The sequence below is a fragment of the Xenia sp. Carnegie-2017 genome, unplaced genomic scaffold (assembly GCF_021976095.1).
Source record: "Xenia sp. Carnegie-2017 unplaced genomic scaffold, XeniaSp_v1 HiC_scaffold_24, whole genome shotgun sequence".
NCBI classification, from domain to species: Eukaryota; Metazoa; Cnidaria; class Anthozoa; order Malacalcyonacea; family Xeniidae; genus Xenia; species Xenia sp. Carnegie-2017.
Genome location: NW_025813487.1, coordinates 16,151,522 through 16,163,264, shown reverse-complemented (window position 1 = coordinate 16,163,264; position 11,743 = coordinate 16,151,522). Strand labels below are relative to the sequence as shown.

General features: G+C 35.2%; 1 protein-coding gene across 1 annotated transcript; it reads right to left on the bottom strand.

The window, feature by feature from the left end:
* Positions 1–8,732: 8,732 nt before the first annotated feature.
* On the bottom strand, positions 8,733–10,506 carry LOC124450905. Its single transcript, XM_047001558.1, has one exon. The coding sequence runs from the start codon at positions 10,504–10,506 to the stop codon at positions 8,914–8,916; it is 1,593 nt and encodes a 530-aa protein (XP_046857514.1). The 3' UTR covers positions 8,733–8,913.
* Positions 10,507–11,743: the final 1,237 nt, after the last annotated feature.

Sequence of the window (11,743 nt, the reverse complement as noted above, 5' to 3'; positions counted from 1 at the left end):
AAGGACATTTTGCCAAGAACTGTCCAAGGAAAGCTAGGAACAATGATTGCAGTAAGACGAGTCAAGCAGGAAATGGTGCTGCTCGTTGTGCTCAAGAAGATTCAACTCAGTTTGAAGATGAAGCATTAACTGTAAGTTCTATGAATGATAATGATAAGTCTGAATGGATTATAGATTCCGGAGCCACTCCACACATGACATTCGAGAGAAATAATTTAGAGGAATATATTGATTTCAAGCAACCAACTGTTGTAAACCTCCGAGACAACCGTACTATCTTTGCTTACGGAAAAGGGATTTATCGTGTTAAAGCTCTTGTTGATGGTGGATTTCAGAAGATAGCATTGCGAGATGTATTGTTCTTACCGGAATTGTATAAGAACTTGTTATCAGTTCGTGCAATGGTGAAACTCGGCGCTGTTGTATCATTTCAAGATGATATGTGCAGAATTACTCTCAATTCAAAGCTTTTAGCTGTAGGTAAGATTCAAAGAAAGCTGTATGTTTTAAAAGTCATGGAGGAGCAGGTAAACATGGCATGCGGAGAGTTAAAACCTGATCTCTACTTGTGGCATTGTCGTTTTGGGCATTTAGGCATGGACAATGTTATAAAGCTTGCCAATGCGAATATGGTAAAAGGAATTGGAAAGTTGTCAGATGAAAGTAAACTGTTTTGTGAAGGCTGTGTGATGGGTAAGCAACATCGTTTTCCATATCCAAGAGATTCTTCATATCGTGCTACTGAACCATTTGAACTTATCCATAGTGATGTTTGTGGACCTATGTCTGAGAGTTCAATTGGAGGATCTCGCTTTTATGTTACATTCATAGATGATTTTACGAGATATACCTATGTTTATTTCCTGAAGAATAAAGGTCAAGTTTTGGAAAAATTTATGGAATTCCTCAAATATGCAAAGAATTTTTCTGGGAAAACAGTTAAAGTCATTCGAACTGACAATGGAGGTGAGTATTGCTCAAAGGCGTTTGAGTCATTTTTGAAAGAAAACGGAGTTTCGCATCAGCTGACTGTGCCACACAATCCAGCACAAAATAGCGTGGCTGAAAGAATGAATCGGACACTAATGGAATCTGCTCGGGCTATGATGTCTCACTCTAGTTTACCAAGTGAGTTTTGGGCTGAAGCAGTAAATACATCAGTTTATCTACGTAACAGAAGTCCTTCAAGTGGTTTGTCTGGTGTTACCCCATTTGAGGGTTTATTCAAGAAGAAACCAGATGTCTGCAACTTACGAGTGTTTGGCTGTATTGGATATGTTCACATTCCTGATGGTCAACGTACAAAGTTGGAAGCAAAATCGAAAAGATCAATTTTTGTTGGGTATCCAGAAGGAACAAAGGGATACAAACTGTATGATCCAAGTTCTCGAAAGTTTATCCGAATTCGGGATGTGGTCTTTCGTGAGGATGTATTCCATAAGTTTGGAAATAATCAACCTGGGTCAAGTGATCATAAATTTGTTAAAGATGTTCCTCTCACAACTAATAAGACTACTGAAATCGAGGCAATTATCAATACAGAAAACCATACTGGAGAAATTGCAAATGAAGTGGATCATCCTGAAGATAATGTTCCAATACCATGTAATCGTCCAGTGGGAGCCACGTATGAAGATAACTTTCTAAGAGATGTGGAAAATATCAATCCACGACATGAAAGGCGACCACCACAAAGATTTGATGACGAATTATATAATTGCAGAGAAGATTTAACCGCAGATATTTATGAGCCAAGTACTATTGCTGAAGCATGGAATGGAAAGAACAGTAACGAATGGAAGAAAGCTACAGAGTTGGAATATAAATCATTAATCGAGAATGATACGTGGGATCTTGTACCACCACCCGAAAAGAAAATGTGATTGGTAGTAAGTGGGTGTTTAAAATCAAAAGAAAATCCGATGGAACAGTCCAAAGATTTAAAGGTAGACTTGTAGCACAAGGCTACACTCAATCACCAGGTATAGATTATGAAGAAGTGTTCGCACCTGTTGTAAGATATAGTTCGATAAGATCGTTACTTGCAAATGCCACCATTTGTGACTTATAATACTCAAAATTACATTTAAATTCATCCACAAACATTTCCAAAACGAGTTCCAAAGTTCTCTTCTGTTTCGACAATTATCATAGCTTGTTAGATAAGACCTTGAACTATCGTAGAAATAATGTTCGCTTGATATTTCATAATTGTCGTCGTCGTATTCTTTGTTGATATAAGTTACACGAGCATCTCTGAATTCGAAATTCGTATTTTCGGGTGAAGTCTCGATGTTAGATCTCACTCTTGGTACATCTGCAGCAAAAATTGAACAAATAGATAAGGAAATCCCGACTATCTCCTTCAGCATTTTTGCTGTGTTAAACCAACCACTACATGGAAATTATGAGGAATGAATCGACTGAGCGTAGATCAGCAATACGATGACGTACAGTTTCTTTGCAGATTTAAAAAACCCTAACAATTCAACACCAACACACACATGGTTGTTCCAATATATCAAAGACATAATTAATAATACACAGGGATTATGAAAAGGAAATAAAGCATTACATGAAGATATAGTGAAATTCAAGATGAGCGTGAGAAAGTGCAAATAAACGTAGGAAGTTCAGTAAATAATTCATCTAACTGACAAATTAATGAATTGTAATTAGAGAATATTAAACTTCCCACTCAATCCTAATTAACCTCTGCCATTAGTTGCTCATTGCACAGTTTAATAAAAAGGGACAAATGCATCAACAACACTTCCTCGGCAGCTAGGCAGATGATGATAAATACAATAAAGTATTTCAATTACCAGTTGAGTAATAAGGAACGGATGGGAGGTTTGTTGTTGGAGGCAAAGGCGCAGATATGCTTGGAAAAGTGGATGGGCTAAATATCTCAGGGTGTAATAATGGTTTTTTTCATATGAAATCATTGATTTTTGAAAAAGTAGAAGGGACATGACCCTCACATGTTCTGGTCTTTCATAATGTAGCAAACAAGGGTTCATTATTCAAAGTCTATGTAAGGAGATTTCTATATCACTCAGGTGATTAGAAGCACTATGAAGCTTACCATCCATGGAAAAACCTTGTTCGCCTGTCGATTTGGAAGACTGGATTGAGAATTATCGAGGTGTTTATTGACGTGCATGTGTTATAACAGTGAGTGATCTTATAGTGAATAGTCAATATTTCTAATGCAAAACTTTTCACATAATTCAAGCGTGGAGAGTTTCCTGAATATACAAGAACCACAAAAGAAAACACTGCAACATAACTCTCTACGAATAAAATCTTATTATCAGGCTTATTACGTTTGCACAGAATAACGAACATTGAAGATTTCGCTTAAAAATGATTTTGACAGGACATAAAGAAAAGAAGAAAGATGGCTACAAAAAAACGGATATAGTAAAGCTGCTATTAAATGGATATAAAAAGAATTATCGAATCGAATAAAGCTTTTTCACAAATCGATCGAATAAAGCTTTTTCACAAATCGATCGAATAAAGCTTTTTCACAAATTCCACGTATCGAATAAAGCTTTTTCACAAATTTCACGTATCGAATAAAGCTTTTTCACAAATTCGACGTATAAAAAAGGACGATTAATAAACAGCATTTAGATAGATAAACCAGGTAGAGTCCAGTGCTGTAGAAGTGGGCGTGGAGCGCTTGATGGAGGAGCCCCCCTTCTACCTTTGAAATGGGTAATTTTTAATAATTTTATGGGTTCAGCTTCGTCAAGAGAGCCCCAATCTGATAAATTTAGTTATACAACACTGAGGTAGAAATACGCAATTTAATGTTTTGCAAAGCTTTCCCGTAGTCCTTAGCACAAAAACAACAAAAGCCCGTCAGCATATGCAAATCTCATGATAATAAAATCACGAACTTTTTAACATATCACGACAGCATTCTAACGCTATTTCATCGGTCTTAATTACACACGTGACTCAACTTAATGTAAACACGAACCTTGGATAGCACGTGCTTACCTTAATACATGTCACGACATGATCCAAGCTTTACAGTTTACTGAACTCAATGTCCACATGAAGTACCAACCATGTTTATCCAACGAAAGAATATTATTCTAAAAGGGAAAGAGAACAAAAATAAACAAAAATCTAACAACCGAAATTTGCAGTTTAATATACGTCACGGGAATATCATTTTGTGGCGGCGAGAGCTGGAAAGGGGGGGGGTTAAAATATTGAAGGTCATTCAAAGTCATTTTCACGTAACACTTATTTGATTGATGTTGCTAGCTCCAAGCGTGGTTAAGTAATAAAAGTATTTACAATTAATTAACATATGTTTATAATATTATTTCGAGTATTGATAAGAAACTAAAAGGAGTAAGACTATCTGATAAAGATCTGTGAAATTAAATCAATTATATTTGCGTGGGTAAATGCTGATGGACGTCATGTTGCGTCGAGTACAATGAATTAAGAACACAACTATAGGAATTAACAATGAGAAGAAACTTTCAACACTTTCGATACATAAATAACATGCAAATATGTTCATATTTACAGAGATGCAATTATACAAATGCCAAAGTTTTATTTCTTGATAGTATTTGACGATGACTATTCGCTGAGTTGTTAGAAAAATGAACAGTTCCTGATTGGGTATTTCACAGAATCTTCTCTAATCTCGTGAAAATGTGCTTCAAATACAGAATTAAAATCTTGGCTGTAGTATGCGATAATAGTCAAAGTAACAACTACATTAGCAAACAAATGTCGCTTCCAGTATTTCTTCCATACGCGGCCAATAGGAATGTTGTAATAATGCATTTGCACAAAGTTAGACAGACAGTTAAAGATGAATTCTATCCCAAGGCCAATCGCAATTCTTTTAACAAACTCCAATAACAAAGGTCTTACATTGATTTCGAAATTTTCAAGTTGGTAAAAGATCAGATAGGCTTGGCTTAAAACAATAGTATTATATTCAAAAAGTATATCTTGAATTTCAAGGTCAGCTCTTAACCGTCTTGTAGGTGCAGTGTTCCATGGTAAAACTTGTAGTCGTTGAAAACAGCCTAAACCCTGCAATTTTAGAATCATTTTTTTCCAAACGTTGTAGCGGATTTGCTGAGTGGCTTTTTTCACAAAATTCAAAACCGCTGAAAACATTGAAAGACCAATAAAAAGCGAAATACTTTTGAAGTTGGACTGCATTGTTCTAAAGATAAATATGGCAGCTCCTCGTATAACATATACCAAAATGAAACTACGACCTGGATGAACGAAACGACCATTTCCCCGAATATGACACAAACATAAAGCGCAGATGTGAACTTTTCTTTAAACTCTTTCCACCCAAATAACATCATCATTGACAATGGAAACCATAAATATAACACAAACGACTCCACGCAATCACCAAAGACGTGAATACGTTTCACAGATAATGATAATGTCTTGTTTTTGTAATTCCGCCATGCCAAACAACTGTAGGTGGTATTCGTGTCAATATACACCAATGTCAAAGCAGAAAGAGTTGGCAAGATGGTAGCAAACGTGAGATTGATACTTTTCGATAAACTTTTCCACAAAGATGATTTAAAGTTTCTGGAATGTTGCATGTTACTGCAGTATGTTTCAAGTTGACTTCCATCAGCCATGAAGATTTCACTTTCGTCGTTCAAATCAGATTTCTCATATTCTTTGCTTATATATCTACTTCTGGAATCATTTTCCATTCGTCTAAAATGTATATTTCCACCAGTACTCGCGTTCTCTTGCTCATGTTGGGCAGGTAAAGACACTCTCGGTGTTTCGTTTACGAAAAGTGAAAAAATCGATAAACTAAACCCAATTATTTCCTCTAGCATGGCGATAACGATCGACGTGAATAAGAAGAATTATGAAATCAGAAAACTTTATTATTTAAAGCGACTCGAATTAATACAGGATGCAGCAACGCTTTACTTTGTGCTTTAATGTCCCTCTAGTACTGCACTTTTGTGCAAATGTTCTCACGCGAATCGTCTTTGAAATGTTAATGAAGGACCATTTTGATGTAAATTTTTCTGAAAGACTTTCTTTGTTGATTTAGCGTCTTTCGACACTCCGTTATCAATTTAATTTTGCATGAGCAATTTAGAACGGAAAGTATTGAATAAATAGGGATACTTATTCAACCTTCAAAGTTGAATAATACAAATAAACAGCGTAGCAGCGAAGCCCAGAATAAAACCGCTGACAACAAACTGTATTACCTATTCGCATCGTAAACATCAAACTGAACTAAAATCAAATAATAAACAGACATCAACTCGACGAATATTACACATACAAAGACGGTGGATGAAAATTTTGCTTTAAAACTTTTCCAACCGAATAGTATTATGAATGTGAATGGAAACCATAAATATGTCATAATTGTCTGTACACAATCACCAAAGACGTGACTACGTATCACAGATAATGGTAATGTCTTGCTGTTTTGATGTAGGTGGTATTCCTTACCTCATAAGCAATCGTTGTAAAAAATACAATAGGAATGATTGAGGCCAAAATGATATTTAAGCTCGTCCACAAACATTTACACAATGTCTTCAAAACGTTTCCATTACTTTTACAGTCCTCAAAACTTGCTACATGTTGATTTGAGCGACTGGCGAAATTTTGGCTAAATACTTCACTACGATGATCGTCGTCCGTATTCTTTGCCGATAAAAGTGTTTGGTGTATTATTCTCAATTTCTCTAAATTCGAAATTTGTACTTTCGATTAAATTTTCTGTCTTTGAACTCACTCTCGGTGTATCTCCAGCAAAAAGTGAACAAATCGACAAGGCAAACCCGATTTATTTTCTCCTCAAGCATTTTAAATCTGTTCAAGCGACGATGAATTAAAAGAAAGTGTGATAAATGAATTGGTTTTCCGCACGGCTTCTCGCAAGCTTTGTATGACAACAATCAATTTGGATGTATAAACGGTGAAGTAAACACTGCCTGCATGGTTGATAAATGATAAATTAACCTATTATAAAATAACCTTTTGAAAACACGGGTGCTGGTTGGTCAATGCTCGAAAAACCGTGTTGATATAACTCTATAATGCACAAGACTTCAGTCTCGCAAGTATCTTGCAGGTTACGTGGTTCTTATAACCAGAAAAACCCAATGGTAAAACCTATCATGGTGATTTGTGCTACACTACTGTATGTATATCGTTGTTAAAATAACATAATGGAATTTTTAAAATCTTGCAAAAACTACTTTAAATTTGAAGAAAAGATGGCGGCGAGGTTACCTTTCAAGATCCATTCACTTATCAAATAGTAAAATTGCAGTATAATCCTTAACTAAAATAACGAACAATTTCTTCTTAAGAACTTTGCAGAGCTCGCTCAAGACACTTCAAAATGCGATCGAAACACAGATTCGAAACTTCGGTTGAAATTAGCAATAATCACCAACATGGCCATTACATTGGCTAAAAAATGTCGTTTCCAGTATTTTTTCCACACGCTGCCAATGGGAATGTTGTAATAATATATTTGCACGAAGTTGTACAAATTGTTAAAGATGAACTCTATTAAAACGCCAATCACAGTTCTTTTCAGAAACTCATACAACAATGGTTCAGTGGCGATGTTAAAGCTTTGTAGCTGATAAGAGATGAAGTAGGTTTGACTTAAAACAAGAGTATTGTATTCAATAAGCATGTCTTGAATTTCAAGGTCAGCTCTTAACCGTCTTACATGAGCTGTGTTACATGGTAAGACTTGTTGTCCTTGAAAACAACGTAAACTTTTCAAAGCTGAAATTATTCGTTTCCATAATTTGAAATGAATTTTTTGGGTGGCCCTTCTTAAAAAATTTAAATCTGATAACAAATTTGAAAGGCCAATAAAAAGCCAATGTTTTTGAAGTTTGTCTGCATTGTTCGGTAAACAAATATAACGCCACCTAGGATAATGTACACCAGGATAAAACTGCGACCGGGATAAACGACCTCTGAACTTCTTCCACTGCCATATGCCTGAGCAATGACCTAGAACCCAATCTACTACATATCTGACTCCACCAATATTGTATGAATACGAGTGAGGCAAGCCGCCATCTTGAAAGTTGGCAAAACTGATGATATTTACGACTAATATCTGTTTTTGCTGAGTTGATACAGAATTGCAAAGTTGATAGTCTAGGTTTAATTATTAAAATGTTTGATAGTATAGGTTTTTTAAACTTTGTTTTAACTCACTTTTCATCGTGCGTTTTGCTTTTTGCCACCTTTCAAGATTGCGTCCTCGCCTCACCTTGACGCGATAGTTACACATCTAGAAGATTGGGTTCTAAATCATTGGGCCAAAATGTCGCTCATTATTGCAGTTACGGTGATCTGCTTTCATAAGGATGTCATAACTTATGTTATCCCTGTTTTAAATGTCACCTACTCGTTTGGAAATGACGTTATCCTTTCATGTCTTATAATTTATTCATTACAAATAGAAGTAGATTTAGTTTTCATTAAAGTGGGCATGGAGCCTAATGAGAAGGATGGAAAAACATTCTAAAAATTACGTTTGGGAAGAGTTTTTTGTGGTTTAGCCTGGAATTTAAGAAAAGACGAAAGACAACTAGAACAACAAACATATCAAAAGCGATATCAAAAACAAACAAAATATCAACCAACAACGCAGACAGTCCTCATTCATGCTGTCACTAATAAAGAATAAAGAGACGCAATTTGTGCAGCCTGTAACAAACTGCAGAGCATAGAGCAATACAAAAATTAACAATAGCTCCAGAAATGGAAACGGCAAAAACCATTATGAAATACAAAGACTAGCAAACATTTCATCATAAGAACGCAACAGTAGCATGAATCACGTTTACCTCAAATCCAATTAGTACAAGTCGACAAAAACTAAAACAACGAACAGTTCCTAATCACGTACTTTACAGAACTCTCTCCAGTTTCTTCAAAACGTGAGCGAAACACGGATTCTAAACCTCGACCAAAATAAGCGATAACTACCAACACGATAATTAAATTTGCCAACAAATGTCGTTTCCAGTACTTCTTCCACACGCGACCAATGGGAATGTTGTAATAACACATTTGCACAAAGTTGGTTAGACAGTTAAAGATGAAATCTATTAAAATCCCAATCGCAATTCTTTTCAGGAACTCGTAGAGTAATGGTTCTGTGGAGATGTCAAAACTTTGAAGCTGATATGAAACAATGTACGCCTGACTCAAAACAAGAGTGTTGTATTCAAAAAGTATATCTTGAATTTCTAGGTCAGCTCTTAATCGTCTGGAATGGGGTGTACCTCTAGGTAAAATTTGTAGTCTTTGACAACATTGTAATTTGTTCAAAGCTGAAACAATTCGTTTCCACATTTTGAAACGAATTTGTTTTGTTGCCTTTTTCAAAAAGTTCAAAACCGATGAAAACAATGAAAGACCAATAAAAATCCAAATATTTTTAAAGTCTGTCTGCATTGTTCTATAAACGAATATAACGCCACCTCGGATCATAGAAACCATGATAAAACTACGCCCTGGATGAACAACTTCGGAACTTCTTCTCAACGCCATATGCCTACACAGTGCAGTAGGAATAAACGCTACCAGAGGTGAGGAGGTTGCAATCAGGAATTTATATAAATTTTGACGAACTCTATTAAACCCAGGGATAATTAGAGACATGTTGAGATATGCCAGTAAAGCACAAAAGATAAATTCCACAAGAACAAGCGCTGCAATGTGACAATTGGAATAAGGGATGAAAGGTTTACCAATACGGATGTTGCTAAGAATCACGAACGTGCAGCATAATGACGAAACACAAAATAAGACACTTGTAGGATATCTGTAGAAACTATGTGAATAGTAAACATTGAACTGAAATGAAATCAAGTGATACATGACGGCCAACTCTCCGAATATGACACCAACATAAGCCGTTGATAAAAACTTTGCTTTGAATTCCCTCCATCCAAATAATATCATCATTGTGAATGGAAACCATAAATATAACACGATCGCCTCCACGCAGACACCAAAGACTTCAGCACGTTTTACAGATAACGGTAATGTCTTGTTGTTATGATTCTGCCATTCCAGACAGCTGTAGGCGGTATTCATTGCCACGTAAACAAGCGTTATACAAAATGCAACAGGAATGATGGAGGCCACAATGATATTTAAATTTGTCCACAAACATTTCCATAATGTCTTCCAAACTTTTCCACTTTCTTTCAAATTATCATCATAGCATGTTGTATTCTGGCTTGAAAAATTGACGACAAGATCTTCTCTTGATAATTCATCATTATAATTATCGTCGTCAAACTCTTTGTTTATAAAATTTTCTTGTGCATCATTCTCAAGTTCTCTGTGTTCGAAATTTGTATAATCGGGTAAAGTTTCGTTGCGAGAACTCACTTTGGGTATGTCCGCGGCAAAAAGTGAACAAATCGACAAGGTAAGTCCGATTACCTCCTCCAGCATTTTTATTTATTTTAACCAGTGAACAATGAAAACCACGAATAATAAATATTCCCTGCCTTTGTACTCATGAATGATCATCGTGTTAATAAAGACAATTATATATTATTGCAAATAGAAAGGGTTATCGGCATGGCTCAAATTTGTTATGTTTCAAACTTCATGGTAAGCGGCAAAGCTCTCACAAATCTCCTTCAAATAAAAGGAGATGAGTAGGACTTGAGCCCCTCTTCAGGCTCTTCTACTTCCAAAGTTGACATTTTGGCGCTGGCGTTTTTCCAAATAATTTGACTACTCATACAGTAAAAACCCACATGATATATACGATTTAATTTCTTTACCTTCGTGGATTCTTTCTTCGGGTAAATTCAGTTCTGTAGCACTTCTTGATATCATGGAAAATGAAACCTAATATATAAAACACAATATATTAAACTAACGAAAAATTCAGATGAACAGTAAGTAAAAATTTATTCATGCATTTTAAACATGCTACTCTAAAATTATCAACGCCAGCTATTGCAGAATATCGGAACAATACAAAATGCATAATCTGGGTTAAAAGTTTGACATATAATAAACAAACAATAGTCTGACAGATACTAAGACAAATGATACATCATTGTGTAACATTTGAATGAATGAAAGAATCAAATAAAATATTTCTAGATTCGTTCACTTTTATGCATTTAAAGACAACGATTCCAGTCTTGCTCATCGATTGTAAATATCATTGCGTAACATTAGATTAAATACAAATGTAATTTAATAAGTCATGACTCAACAATTATTCCATAGCAAGCAATTTACAACACTGTCACACGGAACTAATTCTTTATTCATGTAATAATTTTAGATAACACGAGGTTTTTCTCTCAAAGACGTAAAAAGATGAGTTTTACTTTCAAATAACTTGAAAACAAATAGTTTCTATAACATATTAACAAAGAATACGACACGACATGGATATAAATGACAATAATGGTCAAATTTTAACTACAGCGACCACCGATAAAGATTACAACAACATTTCCAAAATGATGAAACATTTGCGAATCTCTTCTGAAAACTACATGGATGAAGATCAAAGCCAGTCCACCATTGTTTGTAAGATATGTACAATATTACCAAAACATGACGTATTAATTGATGGATACATGTGGTATAATCTTTGACTAAAGAAAGAACAGTTCCTAATCGTATACTTTACAGAACTTTCTCCAGACTTTTTAAAATGCGA